At 38.3% G+C, this 19,663-nt stretch overlaps 1 protein-coding gene across 2 annotated transcripts in view; it reads right to left on the reverse strand.

Moving 5' to 3' along the window:
• Positions 1-19,663, reverse strand: part of ehbp1 (EH domain binding protein 1) — a 139,227-nt gene that overhangs the window by 38,639 nt on the left and 80,925 nt on the right. For both annotated transcript variants that reach the window (XM_081393848.1, XM_081393847.1), the window contains exons 13-16: positions 18,004-18,879; positions 16,231-16,272; positions 16,005-16,145; positions 2,283-2,451 (exon numbers count right to left, since the gene is read on the reverse strand). In XM_081393848.1, the coding sequence (XP_081249974.1) occupies positions 2,283-2,451; positions 16,005-16,145; positions 16,231-16,272; positions 18,004-18,879 (1,228 nt within the window). The remainder of the gene's footprint in view (positions 1-2,282; positions 2,452-16,004; positions 16,146-16,230; positions 16,273-18,003; positions 18,880-19,663) is intronic.

The raw sequence follows: 19,663 nt of genomic DNA on the forward strand, positions 1-19,663 counted from the left end.
GTTAACACCTCGCGTATTAAACAAAACCTTGACGCGCCGCTAACACCCCTCTCGCTCGACGTACGTGCACGCTTTTAATTATACGCAGCAGCTAGCCACAACGCTAACACCCCTTGGCGTAAACACGTTTAATAACACACCACAGCTACCCGCTATGCTAATGCCCCACTGTTTCCGCACAGTCCTCCTAACGGCTAGCGCTACACTAACGTGCCGTCTCATTGTCCTGTAATTTGAAATAAAAGGAGAAATGGTGGCTGATGATAACGCGGGACGCGGCAGCAAAGCAGAGCTGAAGAAGATCCGGTCTATAGGAGTCCTCCATGGACAATGAGACACTGATTACCCAGCATGGGTGTGTGTTATAATGACGGTGATGATGATTTGGGCCGTGGACTGGTGTGTATGTGTGCGTGTTGGGGCATAGGGCACTGTTGGCTGTCGCCAGAGTTTTCCTGATGTATTTCCGTAGGATTACGTGTGAAGCGACTGCCTGAACAAATGGAAGTGAAGCCCTCTGTGAACACCTCAAATTAGAGTTCAGACTATGTGGGTGTGTTGGTGTGTTTCTTAATGTAATGCTCCTTTGGGCCTTGAAAGCAGAAGTGTTGGTTGTCATTACGGACTGAGCAACAAAAACGTTTTTTAAGGGCTGAAAGCCACTAATGGACACACACATATGGCCTGCTCCTAATGGACACACACACACACAGGCTTTGTGAGCCAATTAAAAATCTCACAGGCCAAACACCAGCATTCGGCCTTAATGTTCTGTTAGGAACATTTTCACTAACATTTCCAGGGGGCCTATGGGAGCCAGGAATAACAAAAACTGACAAAATGTGTCTCATCAGAATAAACATTACCATGGGGATTGAATTCCAACCAGCATTAACATGAATATTACTCTGCAGTTATTAGTGCAATAATTAAAATAAAGCAGAAAATACAACATACATATACATATATATATGCTATAATAAAATAACAACCTCATATATATATATATATATATATATATATATGCTATAATAAAATAACAACCTCATGTTGCTCTAAACTAGTATGTCTTTTTTTCCTGTGGAACACAAAAAATATATTTTTCAGAATGTCTGTGTTTTTTTATCCATATAATGAAACCTGTTGTTTTGTACCCCATTTACTTTCATATTGTACCTCAAAATGTACATAGCACACTAGCGCATATTGGGCAAAACAATACCAATATTTTTAGGCAGTGAATGAGTTATATCAATATTCAACATCCCTTTTTCTTTATCGGCCATCTTGGATGTTTTTTTTTCATCTGACCATGAAGCAATGCATTGTGGGTTTACCTTAAAAGGGGTGGTTGATTATGATTTCACTTTTCTAACTTTAGTTAGTGTGTAATGTTGCTGTTTGAGCATAAACAACATCTGCAAAGTTACAATGCTCATAGTTCAAAGCAAAGAGAGATATTTGCTTTTAAAGAAATTGCTTTTTAAGGACTACAACAAACGGCTGGTAGGGACTACATGAGTTTCCTCCCGGGTTAGTGACATCACCAACCCTAGAATTTACATAAACCCCGCCCCCTGAACACGATTTATAGATTATCAAGACAGAATATGCTAATCAATGACTAGAAGATAACTACACATAAGCTACATAAATTCATCAACAAACCATTCAGAAATGTCCTGTTGCATTCTATATGTTGTCACTTCTCCTCGAGTCTCTCCATCATTGACTCTGTTGACATCATCTGACTCCGGTTTGAACATAAAATGCTAAAAGTTTTTGAAATTTTCATTGCATGTCTGTGTGAGGTAAAATGACACAAGCTGTTGAAGCTCCGCCCTCTGTGCAGGGAGCAGCAGCTCATTTGCATTTAAAGGAACAGACATAAAACGGTGCTTTTTTGCTCATCCTCAAAAAGTGACAACTTTAACATGCTAAATAAAAATATCTGTGGGGTATTTTGAGCTAAAACTTCACATACACATTCTGGGGACATCAAAAACATTTACATCTTGTGAAAAGGGCATTATACCACCCCTTTCATTATGAAGGATGTAAAGCTATTTTAGAGTTCGCAAAGCAAGGTATGTACATTTGGGGAGACTGTCTAGATAGGCAGGTCACTAGGTTTTGGAACAGAGCTTCTGTGTGTGGTATTTCAGCGTGAACGCATGCAGATTTGCGTGTGCGTTTGCATGCTTATGAGAAAGTGTGCGTGCGTGTTTATGCATTGTGAGTGTATGTGCGTGTTCGGCCTATAAAAGCCCCCCTGCACTCACCTCCAGCTGTCTTTGACCTTCCTTTTAAGTTGTTCCCAGCTGCACTACAGGCAATAGAGGTGGAGTCAGTATAGAGAGGCAGTTCAGCCATCTTTACTCCAGATCGAGCCTCCGCTATCAGCTGCCTGGCTCTCTCTCGCAGCTGCCTGCGCCGTTCTTCATCACGCTCCTGACACACACACACACACAGACATAGGCAGAGGGAGAGGGGGGTTATTGAACGGGTGCCATCTCAAGAAATTGACAGAAATGCCATTTTCACTCCTCTCTCTCCCATCAGATCAAACTGATAGCAGCTTTCTTTACTATCCAGGATGGAGGGTCTCTGGCACAGAGAGAGAGAGCGAGTGAGAGAGATTCACTGCATGGTTTATTTGTCATTGATTCTATATCCAGACATAATAAACCTGAGATATTTACTGGAGTGTCATTTTTTTCTCTGACTACATGTTTATGAGTGTTTTGTGTGCATCAACAAGAGGAAGAGACAGAAATGTATGCATCAACTACTTCGCAACATCAATTTGGGAATAGACAGATGAGGAAAAGAGAAAAGACGACAAGGATCGGGAAATGTCATTGGATCCAAACTTTCTTAACGTTCATTAGTGAGCACTGCTTATTAATAACAGACCACATTCCTACAAACAGTTTGCCATATTGGATATGTCACACAATCTTTTTAAGGCAACATAAAATGGAATTGACCACCGTTTTACCGTGTCTGCGTAGAGGCATAAATCAAGTTCACCCTCAAGAGCACCTCAAAGTATCACAATGGTAATGTTTGTTTTTCAAATCTATGAATAAATCTATTGGCTATTATGGAAGTAACCTTTATTACATAAACTTTAACTTAACCACGGGTGTTTTCATGTACAATGACATAACTCGCTGCTAACTACCATAGTGTGATGCACTGTTAGAGAAATTAACTAGCTAGTCACCACAGTAGTAAACTGAACAAGGTTCAACAATGTAGAACTGACATTAATGACGTCATGCAGGTGGTGAAATAACTTTTCCTAATTAATCAGTTTGGGTTTTTTCCCTTTCCTTTAACGACATTCCAGCTTCCATGGCTATGTTCATAGCGAGGGCTTTTCAAAATAAAAAATAAAAAGGTTTAGTTTATCAAAAATGAAACTAAAGATGTTTAAGATTATTTTTTTCTAAAAACCTTAAAACTAAATTTGGATTTAATCAGTTCAAGATTAAATTAACATGGTATCGGAGGGCTATGTTTTTTTCTCTGTTGTTTTGCTTTATAGATGCTTAATTCAATCTCCCTCTTACGTCATACTACAAGGTTCCCCCGGAGCACTGGAGCAAGGGTAACCACCTGGTTATTGCTCTGTTGCAGGACATAGATGTGATTTTGCGGGACAATGCGGGACATTGCGAGAGAGATAATTTACTACTATTATACTATGTAAATATTGTTTTACATTAGTTGGAAAGCCTATGTGTCATTACTTTGGGTGATAACATTTTTTTAATCGCCAATAAGCTTTGTTAATTGTGACCGGCTCTGTGACTGTTACTCAATTTGCCCAGGTTCCAGTTAAACAATGTTATTTATTCTACAGGACTTATTCAGTCTGCTAAATATAATGGTTAATAGGTAAAAAAAAGCATTTTATACTGAAAGAAATGTCCTTAAGTATAGCAACTATTTTTTATTTTCCTTTATTAGACTATGGAAACATTAAATGCATTTTCCCAGATCCTTTGCATCTTGAACCTGTATTTTTTGTTGGATCTGGCAGGTTTGATCAGGATGTTCTTATCCAGTATGTGTCTTATGAAGTGCTGGCTAGTGTAAATGTATTTAACGACTTTTGATGAGGGCCACACTGATTTCTTTGCTCTGTCCAGTCATCATCAGCGAAAAAAATAAATAAATTTTGTGAGATATTTATAAGTTGCAATATCACTACCACTCATTAACATTTAGACAGGTTCGCTAAGCATGATGGGTAACCTGGCTCCATAGACAGCCACATGCACACACATGCACACGTTTTCAAGGTGCTAACAGGTTTCTAAAGGAAAAGAGCAGAGAGTGAATTAGCCCAATTGGTTACAAAAGCGTTAAGCTAATTAACCCCATTTCACCTGTTTCTGTGGACACTGTTTGTCTGAGGCCATTGTTCAGAAGGACAATAAGCGGAGAGATGCAGATGAGGGAATCCCAGGAGCACTTTTCAGGGGTCCAGCCTAGGGGCCCTTGAGTCTCAGGGTAATTTGAACATGCAAGACAAAGCTAAGGCCAGGTTACACCTGAAAACACAGAAGCGCTCCTGCAAAAGCTGAATTGGGCATGCTTAGTGCGAGTGTGTGTCCACTATGCTCTTGCAAAATGAATACATCTGCTCTAAAAGGGGGGTGACTTGGAATTGCTCAACTTAATCACATGGCTATAAAAAAAAAAGAGAGAACCATGTGTTTCTGTGAGTGAGACAAAATCTGCCACTATAATAATGTATTTTTCTTTTAAGCTGTGAGGCTTTTGCCCTGTGCTCATCATACAATTTAATGTAATATAATTGTCATTCTTTCTGTAGCTGAAGTCTAAAATGCTACATGATCGGCTCAACCTTGCAGGTATCATCACACACAACCTTCGACACACTGTTTTACATACAGCGATTCAGGACTGGGCTAGCCATTAGTACAGAAAATGAGATTCCATGTGTGTGTGTGTGCCCAGAGGACAGGATTACCACCGTGCCCAGTGTAAACTGCTTTTAGGCAACTCAGGAAATGTTCTGTAATACTGTAGTCAAGGAAAATTAACAAGAGATGAAGAACAGCAGCAGACAGAGGAAAGGGGAGATGCTTCCATCCATACAGACTGTGCTGAAACATTTAACAGAGGCTTAAACTGGTCAAATCTGTAAAGGTGCAGACAGACGCTTTATGAAGTTGGAAATGCATAGTATAGCTAGTATAAAAGCTGATACACATTAAATGGATGCTGACATTGATAGTAAAAAAAAAAGCCCAGACACTCGAATGCATATCAGTGAGTCTTTTCCTAAACAGAACAATTTACTTTCACTGAAAATTGTGACTTTTCACATTTTCCAGGCCTGTACTTTTTCACCATATTTCACAATATGTTATGCTTCTATATGATTTAATTGCATTGGAGTTGAAAAAGTTGAAAAAGAAAGACTTTTTTTATACAATAAGATTTTAGACATTAATATTAATTAATGCAATAACATAATAATATATTTTCAACATATACTAATATATTTTGTAAGATTTAAATGTTCTATACGTTAATATTAAGCTAGATTAATAAATGCTGTAAAATCACTATGCAAATAATTTATTTAAAAGATATAATAAAAAAGAATTTAACCTTATTGTAATGTTGCCATTTTTTCCCATCATTGTTTAATGTGATATGTATTAATGCTTTAAAAAAATCATGCCAATAAAACCCTTAAAATTTTAATTATGAGAGATTGAAAGGGAAAGTTAAGGTATGAGGTCAAAACAATCATTGAGAGATACAAATGAACTCCCCAAATGAATCAGTCTTGCACGATGTGCAGAATAACCACTGTGGAACGATCCATTTCTACAGCAGCAATGAGGTGTGAAACTGTCTGTCCTCTTATGAAGAGATTTCTTTAATGACTCTCTCTTCAAATGGACTTCAAGTGGCTCTTCTTCAGCTACACTGAAGCTTGACCGTTCAGTCTGGACTCTCCAACTGAGCTATGCTTGGAGTGAGAGGAAGAGAAAGAGGGAGTAAAAGGAAGAGGAAGAGAGGGGAGAGAGATCAGTGGCCCATCCAACCTCCCAGCTGCAGATCTCCAAGCATAATGAGGGGATCCACAAGAACGAGTGAGGAAAATGAAAGAAGAACACAGGGGTGGCAGAAACGATGACAAAGTCATAGTTAAAGGTGTAGAAGAAAGCATGGTGTGTGGGAAGACCTCACTCCATCCTTTGGGAAGTAAAATGGGAGGGAGAGAGTCGCAAAAGCAGATAATGGAGGGCTGTCGCCCTCGTTCTGGACAGGAGATCCAGGGAGAGAGGGGGTGGGCAGTAGAGCTGAGGCCCAGACAGAAGCACTCACAGTGGGTATGGGGTCCCGGTGCCTGCCCCAGCCTGGCTGCTCTTTTGGAGGGGGCTGGAGGGTGGGTGGGGGCTGCGGGGGTGCAGCGAGCCATGGAAGGAGTCGCTCGGCTGGGCACACACACAGGCTCAGGGCCCTGGCGCTAACACAGCCGTGCCAGCCAGCCAGAGACGGTGCCAGCCAGTGAAGCACAAACAGATATATTTGTCATGACACACTGAGTGTGCGGAGAAGGGGAGGGCTACGCACACACACACACACACACACACACACGCAGAAGAAGAGAGGTTTTGGATCTTTATCCCATTCAACAACAAATGTGTGTGTACAGACGGGAATCATTAGTAATTTATCAATTATGGTTCTGATTGCATGAATGATTCCATGGATGGTTATTTTTGTTATTTTAAAGAAAAATGGAAAATGTTTGGGCTAATTATATCATTTTAGATGAAGAAATTCTTAGTAGGAAAAAAAATATTTTACTAGGGATGCACAGGACCATATTGATATTATTGCTGGCCAATATCTTTTTCTGTATTGTATTTTTAAATGTGCATGCTTATTTCCCCTATTTTTACATTTAGATTTCCTTTGCCGTTATTTAATGCTCACTTAAAGTTAATCTTTAAAAACTAGAGATGCACCGATACTAAATACCTCCACCGATACTGATATTCAGAATGATGCCGATGCCGATACAGATAGTTTGATTTGATTTTCCTTAGGAAAAATAAATCTTTCCCAACTAATGCTGCAGTAAACTATACAGGGAATATTACTATACAATAATATTAGAGGTTAAAACTAACAACTAATCCCAAACTATTTTTTTTATATCTTTTTATTTTCAGATATAATAATACATGTAATGTAGTTTTCAAACATACATATATAATTAACTCTAAATTAGCCCCTCTCTACTGTTTTTTTTATAACTAACAAACATCAGATAACTTTGAGGTAAAAGCAACATTAAGTGACATTGTTTACAAGCTGTTTTATTGACGTCTTTCCACGTTTTAAACACTGATTGAGTGATTACATGAGTTATACTGTATCTTTCAACATACCATTTGATGTTCATGCATGTTTTTTCATGCGATAACTTGTATTAAATTGGAAAAAAAGACTCGTGCTTCATGCTGCCACTTGAAACTGAAGCGAAACTTTGTTTCTTATCAGAAGTAATAAAACACAAAGCTCTTTTTGATTATTGAATGGGGTGCACTAAAAATAATGTTTTGTGTGGGGAAAAACTGAGGACCTGGCTTGAACTACAGGTGAGATGGAGCGTGCTTTAAGATTGCCATTTTTTATTTTAACTCTTAATGCGATACCATCTCATTTACTTCAACAGCCCTATATTCAACACAAGACATTTTCTTCACACACAGTATGAGTTGCAATCTGACGTTTTTCTGCCCCCTTTTGATTGACAGGATATAATCAGCCCAGATCATCGGCTGTTTTCAAACAATCATCCGATGGCCAATAGTGAAAATAATTGCTTTTATCGGCCAATACCGATTATTGGCCAATACATTGGTGCATCTCTTTTAAAAACCCTATTTCAACAACACTGTTAAATGTAATTTTTAGCAAATCTCAATTTTCATACTGTACATTAGAATCTTGTGATGCCCAAATTCTCTTGTAGCATTTAAAATGACTGATTTAAATTTTTAGTGTTTTATTATTAATTTAAACAAAATAGTATATATTTTTATATAGTTTATAGTTTATATTTTTAATAGTATATAATGAAAAAAAAGATTGTCTTATGTATTTTTAATTTATTTACTTATTTATATATAAAACATTGCATTCTTTAAAAGTGCATTTACAGACTTTTTAAAGTCCTCATGGCAATCAATCTTATTTTAAGAACCGGCTCTTATTTTCCACCCTACTTTCCTATGAACTCATACAGACGACGGTATACGCAAATAATCTTAAACTCTGCATAGTAAAAAACAAACCCAAAAATTCAGTGCTTTCACGAAAGCAATCAAATATGAATGCAATGTTTGAGGCACATTCGAGAAAATGAAAACATTGCCACGTCTCGGGCTCATCAACCCCCCTTCTCTCTCCGTCCTTTAGAAAGTGACCTGTGAAATAAAGACTCTTCCTTGTCCTCTTCACCTCCCTCTCTCTGCACTGTCTATCAAGCCCTCCTCTCTTTTATTCTTCCTTCTCTCCCATTTCTGTCCTCTTTAAATGGAAAATACAGATCGTCTATGATCTGTCCCCTGGCTTCGTGGTCTGTAATGAGAAAACTTCACCTTGTGTCCCCGGCCATTCTAAAGGAAGCATTCGGCTGCTCCCGTTCACAAATCCAATTATATGTAGTCGAGAAAGAGAGGGAGAAAGAGAGAGTGAGAGTGTAAGGGATGGGAAGCGTTGGGCGGACGGACGGCGGACTGCTTTTCTTCTGTAATGTGGCCTCTGCTTGGTGTTGAGGTGTCAACTTAAAATGCAAGTAGTTGAGCATCAGCTAATCCTACAGCAGCCTGCTTTAGCCCCCAGCCAAACCAGAGCGAGAGAGAGCAAGAGAGAGCGTGCACGCGAGAGAGATGCCACCGTGGCCTTATCGCTGGGCTGCAGATGTGGTTCCTGGATCAATGCACATACACCACGATCAATGCATTTGATAAAGAATTAAGAAGAAAACTGTACATGCTATCAAAGGCTGTTGTACATGGCATAATTATGCTTCTGCATGTGTGTAGATGATACTGGTGCGGTGCAAGGGCAAAGAGATAAATAGAGAGATAGAGATAGATGTCTTGCGGGCTACACAGCCTGCCCTTAGCACCCGGCTCAAAAAAAAAAAAAAAAAACACGTCAAACAGTTACCAACCCATTTCAGAGGAGAAGTAGAGGATGGAAGGATAAAGGCTATTGGCCAGGTTTGTCCCTCAGAAAGGCATCTGACATTTAACGTACATGCATATGTACATCTCATGAGGGCATGAATGAAAATAATATCAAGCGAGGGATTACTACCAAACAAAACAGGACAAAACAGGCTTATTTCACTGCAGAGAGCCAGAGGCAAGAGGGATATATAGATGGAGGAAGAGCTGTGTGTCAATACTGCTCTCTCACACACACTCACACACACACACACACACACACACACACACACACACACACACACACACACACACACACACACACACACACACACACCGCTTTATGTGTGCAGTTGGAAAGACAAACCCCTGATGCGGGTGAAACAGTAGTAGATGAACAGGTTGAGCAGGCGGCTTGTGTGCAAGTGGGAAGGAAACTTTGCCCTTTACACGACAACATAATTACCTGGCAGAAAGAGCCATTCACCACAAGCTGTTCTCACAAACAACACACACCTGCTTCAGTCAACATTAAAGTCAGGTTTCTTCCGTAATGTGACGTGGTTCATTGAGAGAAAAAAACAAGATTGGGTCAATTGGGAATTTACTGGATTGAGAGGGTTGAAAAATAACAGGGCTTGGTGACAGGATGAGCAATTTATTACTTTGTTAAAATGCACAAATGAATCATTCCCAATACTAACAGGAACATGCGTTAAAGTAAACGTGAAATCGAAATTGGCCCCATTTACATTCCTACTGCACGTTTCGGGTGTTATTGTGAATTGATTCATTGGTGCACACATAAAAAGCCATAAAAAAGGTAATAAATTGCTCTTTCTCTGACTTTCCTTTTTTTTATTCTAAAAACTTTTTATTTTTTGTAACCTGTTATTAAAATTTTATAATTCACTCTTCCACTTAATTTTCCACTTTTATCATTTAAACTACCGTTCACCAAGGTTGCAATTATTTAATTTTTTTTTGTGTGTGCAAAAACAGCAATATTGTGAAATATAAATGTAAATAACTGTTTTCAGTTAATGCATTTTGAAATGTAATTTATTCCTGTGATGTGTACTCCACATGGTACTTCAGAAATCATTCTAATATGCTGATTTTGTGCTCAAGAAACATTTCTTATTGTTATCAATGTTGCAAACAGTTGCTGAGTTAATATATTTTGTGAAAACATGATACTTTTCCAGGATTTTTTGATGAATAAAAAGTTCAAAATAACAGCATTTAGTTGAAATTGAATTGAATGCATCCCTCATAATAAAAGTATTTTTTTTTCTTTCAAAAAACAAAACATACAGACCATGAATGATTGACTGTGCACGGTATTGTTTAATTTCAAACAAATAGTTAACTAACTAGTTGTTTTAGCAAACTTGCATATCCACTTCTGCTGAGAAATACATCAAATTACAAAAGTAAAATGGGTTGCGGACAACAATGCACATTTTTAAGTTTCATATTAACTTTAAAAAGTTTGATATTTTTCAGTCTTTAGCAAGACTTGGAGGATGACCATTAAAAATGTATTAATGCGAAAGAAAATCAAGTTAGTGGAAAATATAGTACTAATGCGTGTACTTACTTTCTTTAATTAAAGTGTTCACACAGACACACACACTCTTAGCGCTCTCTCTCTTCTCTCTCTCTCTCTATAAACAAACACTTTTCAGTCCGACTGAAATAACTGGATTAAACAATTGCAATTTCATATCAAAATGAACTTAAACTTTATGCTTTTATCCTTCATATTTTATTCATAAGAGACCAACATATGAATGAGGTTAAAAACTGAAGGGCGGTAGGAAAGAGAGAAAGGAATGATGTAGTGAAAGAGAAGAAAAGAGTGGTTGTTGTGGTGGAAAGAGAGAGAGAAAAAGAGAGACGAGAAAAAAAAAAAAAGAGGAGACAGCCCCACTGAGAAATAACTGTGTGTGCGTAATGCCGGAGAGAGCAGTGGCTTGATCACAACTCATGAAGAGATTGGAGGGGCGTCTCTCTCTCCCTCTCTCTCTCTAACAGTTTCTCTGTTCCAACCAACCGCTTTGATCTCCACACTCACAGCCCTTCAACTACCTTCTATCCATTCTGTTTCATTAGACGAGAATCCACCAGAAAAAGAAAGGATTCCGAACTAAAAAGACAATCGGAATGCAGTGCGAGAGAGCCTGTGTAGTCACGTCAGCATGTTAAAATGCATATGGAAGGCACAGTCACGGTTCCTTTGAAAGTCTGAGGGAATCGTTTGAGGGCGTCAGACCCAAAGAACAGAGAACAGGAGGACGACTGTGGCCTAATTGGCCCAATTAACTCTGAGTCTCTGGTGCTTGCTGGGACAATTGGTCTTCCCCGGGCCTTCCCACTGACTCTCACGCATCAGAGGTGGGCAGACGCTAACGACTGTGGACTACAGAGAGAGAGAGAGAGAGAGAGAGAGAGAGAGAGAGAGAGAGAGAGAGAGAGAGAGAGAGAGAGAGAGAGAGAGAGAGAGAGAGAGAGAGAGAGAGAGAGAGAGAGAGAGAGAGAGAGAGAGAAAGAGAGAGAGAGAGAGAGAGAGAGAGAGAGAGAGAGAGAGAGAGAGAGAGATACTGCCGTATGTGGTTCGTTAGCACGGAAAACAGATTTACATAGAAAAAGAAATATATTTGATTACGTGTTGATTTTATGACTGATGTCGCAGTTAAACAAGGCAGAAAACTGAACATGATAGAGGCAGCGGTTTGCCTCAAAACACACACGCAAAAGCGCACAGGGAGGCCGCCACAAGTTCAAAGGTTTGCTCCGTTTCTCTCTGAGAGGGAGGGTCATGGGCGGCTCTGAAAAGTCACCGCACTGTCACACAGAGCGGGAGGGAGGGCTGAGGACGGAGAAGAGAGTCAGGAGGGTGAAGCAGGGCCTCGTCGGAAAAAATCAAACACAGTCCAATTAAACTAATCATAACGAGCCAGTGAACACGAGGAAGCTCACCTGGAATCTTTTCCCTCTCTTTTTCCTCCCCCTCGCCGTATCCTCCATAATTACCCTGGCCAAAGCGCTGTGAAATTACTGCACTGATCAACTAATGCTTGAGAAAATCTGAGGAAATGCACTGTCCCCTTTTTCTGCCTCCCCCCCCCTCCCTTTTTTATGATTTAAAGGACTACATAAATAAAAATCATTTCCCCATACTATCACTCCTTCTCCCTGGCTGTCTCTTCATCGAGGACAGAAAAGAAGGAAGAGAGAGAAGATTCTCTTTTTTTAAAGGTCTTGCCTATGAAAGAATGAAAAAAGTGGGGGAGAGTTAAAGGAATGATCTATCAACAGCAGTTGTAGCATAATGTTAATTACCACAAAATGTCTTTCATCTTTGTTGTCATTACGCCATAACTCTGGTAACCTGGAAAGGACTGTTAGAGCTGAAATAAACTAAACTAAAAAATATTAGATAAACTCAAACAAAAATAAGAAATGCTGCCTTGGCACCTAGCTAAAATAAAATGTGTTTAAATTGAAGAAGTACTAAAACTACTAACACTAAAATATAAATATAAATATATTTTTATAAATATGAAAAAAAAAAAGATTTTTAAAAAGCACATAAAATTACTAAAACTTGAAAAGATAAAAATAAAGCTAATTTAAAATATGAATAAATAGTAAAATATCATATACATAATATTAAAATAACACTGGTGCTTCAGTGTCATTTAAATCTTCTGGAATTCCTGGAATTAAAAGATCTTGCGGTTGTAATCAACACTATGCCAGAAATGTCAATAGCACTTAAATTAAGCCTGAAACATTCCTTAAAGAGTGCATGTATGTGTATACTAGCATGAAGGAGACATTGTGCCGCTGTGTTTTTTCTAACTGTTCATTAATTAGCGATTTGCTCTCACCAGGGGGTGAAGAACATGAGAGCGACACAGAGGTTTGGTCCTAATGGATTGTGAAGGCCACCTACCCATAGTACAATGACCACTACTAAACAATTTACACCGTTAGCCTACTATCAAAGGCCTAAACACACACATATACACAGAGTTAGCAATGAGTAGGAAAGCAGGGAGACAGAGAGCGGACAAGAGAAAGAGAAAGAGAGAGTGTGTGAGGGAGACAGACAGTGGTGACAAAGATCAAAGCAAGAGAGCCATCGCAGCACAATGGAGCACAATTAACATGGCATGTAAAAGAACAAGAGAAGCACACACACACACAGAGCAGTTCTGATGAGAGGGGTGGGCTCACTGATGGCCCATTGATACACACCACTGACTGTGGACAATGACTGGCCCGCTGGCCATCTTCACACACAATCAAGTATGTATGCTAACTGCTAACAATACTGCAACCATGGAGAAGCAGTGCTTTATTAAAAAGACCCCTTGAAATGGTCTGACAAACTCCCCCCCCCCCCCCCATCTAATGAATAATGAAGAGCTAGTCACTTTTTAAAAAAAGAAGCCATATTATGTCATATACATCACATCCCAGCAAAACTTTGTTTTTGAAAGAAGTAGCTTGTGCTCATCAAGGCTGCATTTATTTGATCAAATATACAGTCATATTTTGAAATGTTAATACAAATGAAAATAACTATTTTCTCTGTTTTTATATTTCGAAATGTAATTTATTCCTGTGATGGCAAAGCTGAATTTTTAGCATCATTACTCCAGTCTTCAGTGTCACATGATCTCTTCAGAAATCATTGTAATATGCTGATCTGGTGCTCAAGAAACATTTCTTATTACTATTATTAATTTTTTTCAGGATTCTTTGATGAATACCAAGTTCAAAACACCTTTGATAATTATGTATTTACTATAACTTTTGTTCAACTGAATGCGTCCTAAAATCAACAAATTTTGACCCCATGACCCCAAACTTTTAAACAGTGGTGTAATTTTGGGGTCAATATTCTCAAAAGAGACACATTTTTCAAATGTAGGCAATTTTTTTTCTTTTTTTTCCTCTTTCTCATCCATCCATTGAATTTTAATTCTAAAACTAATCAAATCTTCCCTGCTCTTCTTTTATCTGAATGTCAAGAACGTTTAACAGTTAGCAATAAACAGAAGCACACAGTATTTCAGCCCATACTAAAGTGCTCACTACACCCCAATGACTTTACTCACTCTCTCGCTCTCATCCATCCTCACTTTCACCCCTCCATCTCTATCTACACTTTGAAAGAATGGAACAAGTCTTAATTTAATTAAAATATTCCCTCTGCATGCTAAAGCGTAAAGTCTCTTCTTAGCGGAGGAGCTTCATGCAGAGGCCAGTGATAAGATAACAGGGCCTACTAATCAAAACAAGACATCAACTAATCTAATCTAAATCACTAACAATTACCAGCGTGCCAAGCAACGCTCCCTTTTGATCAATGTTTTCTATTAAAAAGTGAAACAATTCAATATTCTGGCACGCTAATGCACTGAAGCCTCATTAGCACATCGTCCTTGGGATGGAGGCACTGTGAACACACACACAGACGCTAATTCGTGGTTAATTTACGGGATGAGGACCATCTCCCCTTCATCAGACCGCAGAGGACTTTTGCAGGAGAAAGAGACGGCGAGAAAAGGAAATATTGCTCTTTGAAAAAACCCTTAATTTATGGCAGCATCACTCCTGTTCCTGTTCTATGCTTTCTTATGCATTTCATTCAAGGGCATCTCATTTCCTTTTAAAATTCATACAGCAAAACGTCTGAATAAATCCACCACACGCCAGATATTTCATCATGTCCTGAAACCCCCCTCCCCTGTGGTTCTGTATGTTTATGCCACTGCGTTTCACACTATGCTTCCCCTAAAACAGGATGTCAGGAGAACTGAAATGTTATTCGGATGTGACCTGAGCTTTTTGACGTCGAGTGTCAGCCGTCCCGCAGTACTGAGCTCAGTAGAGTTTGATGTTCTCTTACTGGTCACTTCCTACATCACTACCTGGAGCCCTTGAGTAACCCTTAAAGACTTGTCCTGTGTGAAATGAGAGACTCTGGCATGCAGGCTCTTGGCTATAGAATAATATTAATCTCTATTACTTCCTGTCTGACAGGTCCAGAGAGGAGCCATAGAAAGGACCTTCTAGATGTGTATTTGTTCTTGGCAATAGTTCATGGAATAGTTTTTCCCAAGAAATTAGTTTTATTTGGAAAAAAAAGAAGAAGAAAAATTCCCTTTTTGGGAACATCCACAATTGGAAAATTGTAAAACATGTAATTATTAAAATGCAGAAAAATAGCTTTAACAGCTGGGTCTTAGTCTGTCTTAATGATTTTTAAATAAACTTTTTTTTTAAATAGACTTTTTTTTGATAGACATTTATAATGTTACAAAAGATTACTATTTTTAAATAAAATTTTCTATTCATAAAAAAAATTCTGAAAAAAATTCTAATGGATTTTACAAAAATATTAAACAGCACAACTGTTTTCCACATTAATAATAATAATAATAATAAATGCTTCTTGATCACCAACTTACTATTAACTTAGTAACAGCTTCTGAAAATTCAGCTTTGTTGTCACAGGTATTAATTACATTTGAATATATATTAAAATAGAACATTTTTATTTTAAATTGTAATAATTTTTCACAATTTTACTGTTGTTACTTTATTTTTTATCAAATAAATCAAGTCTTGGTAAGCATAAGAGACTTCTCACAAAAACATTCAAAAGTCACAGTGTAAAAAAACAGAAGTCTCCCCTGAATGTCAATATCCTAGTAAAAGTGTGTATGTGTGTGAACTCACATCAATAATCTGTGGAGTGTGTGTAGGCGACTGTGCATTAGTGGTGCTTTTGTTTCCAGCCTTCATGGCGGCATCTCTACGGGCCTGTTCCAATAGCAGCCTGGCCCTCTCCTTCAGCTCCTCTTGACGAGACAGGACCTTCTGCAATTGAGAACAAGAGGTTTTCATTCAATTTTGAGTGTAACAATGTTTCCTTTTGTATTTGTATAACCAAGATCTGTTTTACCTTCTCTTCCTTATTGTTAGACACTGGGGCAGTTACGACTTCCTGAAAAAAAAAAAAAAAAATGTATGTAGACAAATCAGTAGATGCCTAATTCTCCTATATCGGAGTGAGAGTAGCATCTCTTCTAAACGCTATGAGTTATCATCAGATTGTATGGCAGTGATTCTGACAGCTGAGAGAAGATAGAGTGACGTCTGCCCTGATCACTTTACATTGTGGGTGAGAGGGCAACTACACTGTGCAACACATTCAGTAAAACAGCCAAATGAAGTGCCAACAAACTTAAGGCTGTGGCAAGTAAATGTCACCATGGTAGCGCATCTCTCATGTCACAGCAGAGGCCTTGATGACATGTCAAAATAAAATCAGGACAAATCTAAGCTGGAAAGTTATTCAGTGGTAGAAATGACAGTGATACATGGAGAGTGTGTGATAAAAGTTGGCTGTGCTGCAACACCTGCAAGTGTGTGTGTGCATGCTGTATAGATGAGGAGAGGCTCTCATGCGGAACACGCTATAACCCGTGTCAGTATTAGAGCTGCAGGCGGGACGGCCTGTACATAATGACATGCCACTCCGAGTGACACGCGGCTGCTGTCTGTGCCGATCAGGCGTCTCACAAAATGGCAAAAATATCAAACATGTATAAAGCTTCAAACAGTTTTATGTGCTTTGATTTTATATGCCAGCTTTTTCCATTTAAGTTGTAACTGCTTTTCTGTTGGGAGTGTTCAGGGCATTATTCATTTAACTTGCATGTGTATCTACCTGTGTTTGTTCCAGTGCTCAATATGGATCCCACACTTTTAGACCAATGAATTTCCAAAATAGTTCTATGAGCTTTCTAGTCGTTTGTGATGATTGGACAAGGTATTTTAAAAATAAATTTTACATCACACTAACAAAGTGTCATTTCTTATCAATTAAATATTAATGTTAGAAATTTACATGAGCTTTTAGGACTTTTTAAAAATAATTTTGTTCATGACTTTTCTAGGCCTGGAAATCACACTTGAAATTCCCTGGTATTTCTAGGTTATCCAGAATATTTGGAACCAGAGTTGTGTGAAATTGAATTTAGAATTACTTTTAAATTGAATATAATTTAAACTGAGGTAGCAAACGTGATGCAGAATTACAATTTGAATGGAAGTAAAATTAAAATGAACAGAAATTCCTATAAAACTCATGACACTTATATAAAAATATCAAAGTTTTGTTAAAAACTATCAGAAAAAGATAGACAGAGACAAACAGATAGATAGATAGATAGATAGATAGATAGATAGATAGATAGATAGATAGATAGATAGATAGATAGACAGACAGACAAGCCAAACAGATAGACAAGACAAACAGATAGACAGAACAATATAATGAACAACAGAACAAACAACAAACAGACAGGTTTATAGACTAGAGAGAATTAAATATAAAATGACAGTGACAGATAGAACAACAGATAAAAAGAATAGTAGGATGATAGAATGAACGACAGACAGACAGACAGACACAAAAAATACAGAATTATAGATAGAATGACAGACAGAATGATAGAGCCAATGACAGAAAGATGAATAAATAGACAGATAGAATGATAGAGAAAACAGACAGACAGACATAAGGTTTATAGACTTTAGAGAGAGAGACACACATAGAACAACAAAAAATGATAGACAGAATGACAGAACTACAGTCAGACAGACAGATGTTGTCATTTTGTTTTCCGATATATGTGCATATCTAAGCATTCGTGTGTGTGTTGACATTTACCTGTGTGTGTTTAGCGGGTGTGTGTGTGTGGTTGGTCTGGGCACTCCTGTCTGACGTGCTGTCAGATTCCGAGTGGCGCAAACTCGCTCTCTTCTTCTTGATAAGATCAGTGTCTCTGTTGTATGTGAAGCCCAGTTTTTGTGTGTTTGCTAGAGAAGACCCGGTCTGCCATGTGGGCAACCCAGATTCAGTTTGTTTTTCGGCAGGTCGTGGGGCCTCGTGCTGCTCCCTGGAGACTCTGGTCTCAGTGGTGGTCAACCCACCCAACTGCCCTCTCTCCTTTTCTCTCTCCAGCCTGTGAGACAGGTCACCCATGTCCAGTGTATCTGCTTTGAGGAGCTTTTTCTGTTCTGCAGCAGGAGGTTGGCTGGTGGAGGTCTCCAGGCTGGTTCTGGTGCTCTGGGCGGGTCGTGGGTGAAGTTCTGTGATCGTTGGAGCTGCTGGAGAGTCGCGGCCTGCTTTAGACAACCATAAAGATGGAGTCACTTCTTTTAAAACTTCCCCAGGTGAGACGGACAGAGAACCAGATCCCCCGCCTGTCACGACTGACTTCAATTCCTCTTCTTTCTCACCATGCTCACCATTGCTTTCTGCGGCATCCTGATCAGTGGGCTCACGGTTAATGTCGTTGAGTTCAGCGTAGAACTTGTCCTGGTCAATAGAACTGTTTGTGTCCGTTTCGAAATCTCCAACTTTGTATGTGCTACGACTGCTGTTGGCTTCGATCTGCACAACGTTGAGTTCCTCACCACTGAAATGTGCCCGGATCTGATACAGGTACGTCATCACTGTCAGCTTATCCGGGATCGCCAGCAGAACCATGTCAGATGGCTCTAGGAGCCGAGAGATTCCCAGACTGGCAAAAACATCATATGCCTGCAGACACAAAAAGAGATCATGTTTAAAACACGTAAAGCACAGAAAATAAAGGACAGTATCAAATTAAACAGGGTAAATAAAACAAGGACTGGTGGACTAGTAAAGTAATTTCTTCGTAACGCACTAAAACAACAACATTGTCTCTGAAGGGAAAATAGTTGGAAATGTCAAAAGTGGGAGAATCAATATAATATTTTAAAATGAAATAAAACCTGTCAATCAAATAATTCAAAGTAAACAAATAAAATAAAAAATCTGGTTCAGACAATAACTATTAAAAAAAAATAATTCTAAGTCAGGTAATCGTTTTATAATAAAAAAATAAAAATAAAAAAAACTAATAAACGATAGAACATATGATAGAATGATTGCTAGAACGATAGATAGATAGATAGAACAATAGAACAAATTATAGAATATAGGCAAGATTAAAAATTAAAACTTGTCAAACAAATAATTCATCAAAATAAAAAATATCATGCTATAAAAATCTGGGTCAGACAATCGTTTTATAAATAAATAAATAAATAACAAAACATATTAATTAATTAATTAAATATATACATTTTTAACAGTTTTTAACAGAAAGTATTTTATTGATTTATATATCAAAGCCAATTTCTACTTGTATTTGGAGAATGGCGGGTGTTAATTTGTATTACTTTGGGTAAGGTGGAAGGGTCGGGTTTCGGGAGAATATAGTAGGGGAAAATGTGAGGTATGATGAAAATGTAAAGTAGTAAAGTAAAGTAAACTAGGGAGAAAGCGGTAGCATAAAAGT

The sequence above is a fragment of the Scardinius erythrophthalmus genome (genome assembly GCF_964197995.2).
Source record: "Scardinius erythrophthalmus genome assembly, chromosome: 19".
Classification (NCBI taxonomy): Eukaryota; Metazoa; Chordata; class Actinopteri; order Cypriniformes; family Leuciscidae; genus Scardinius; species Scardinius erythrophthalmus.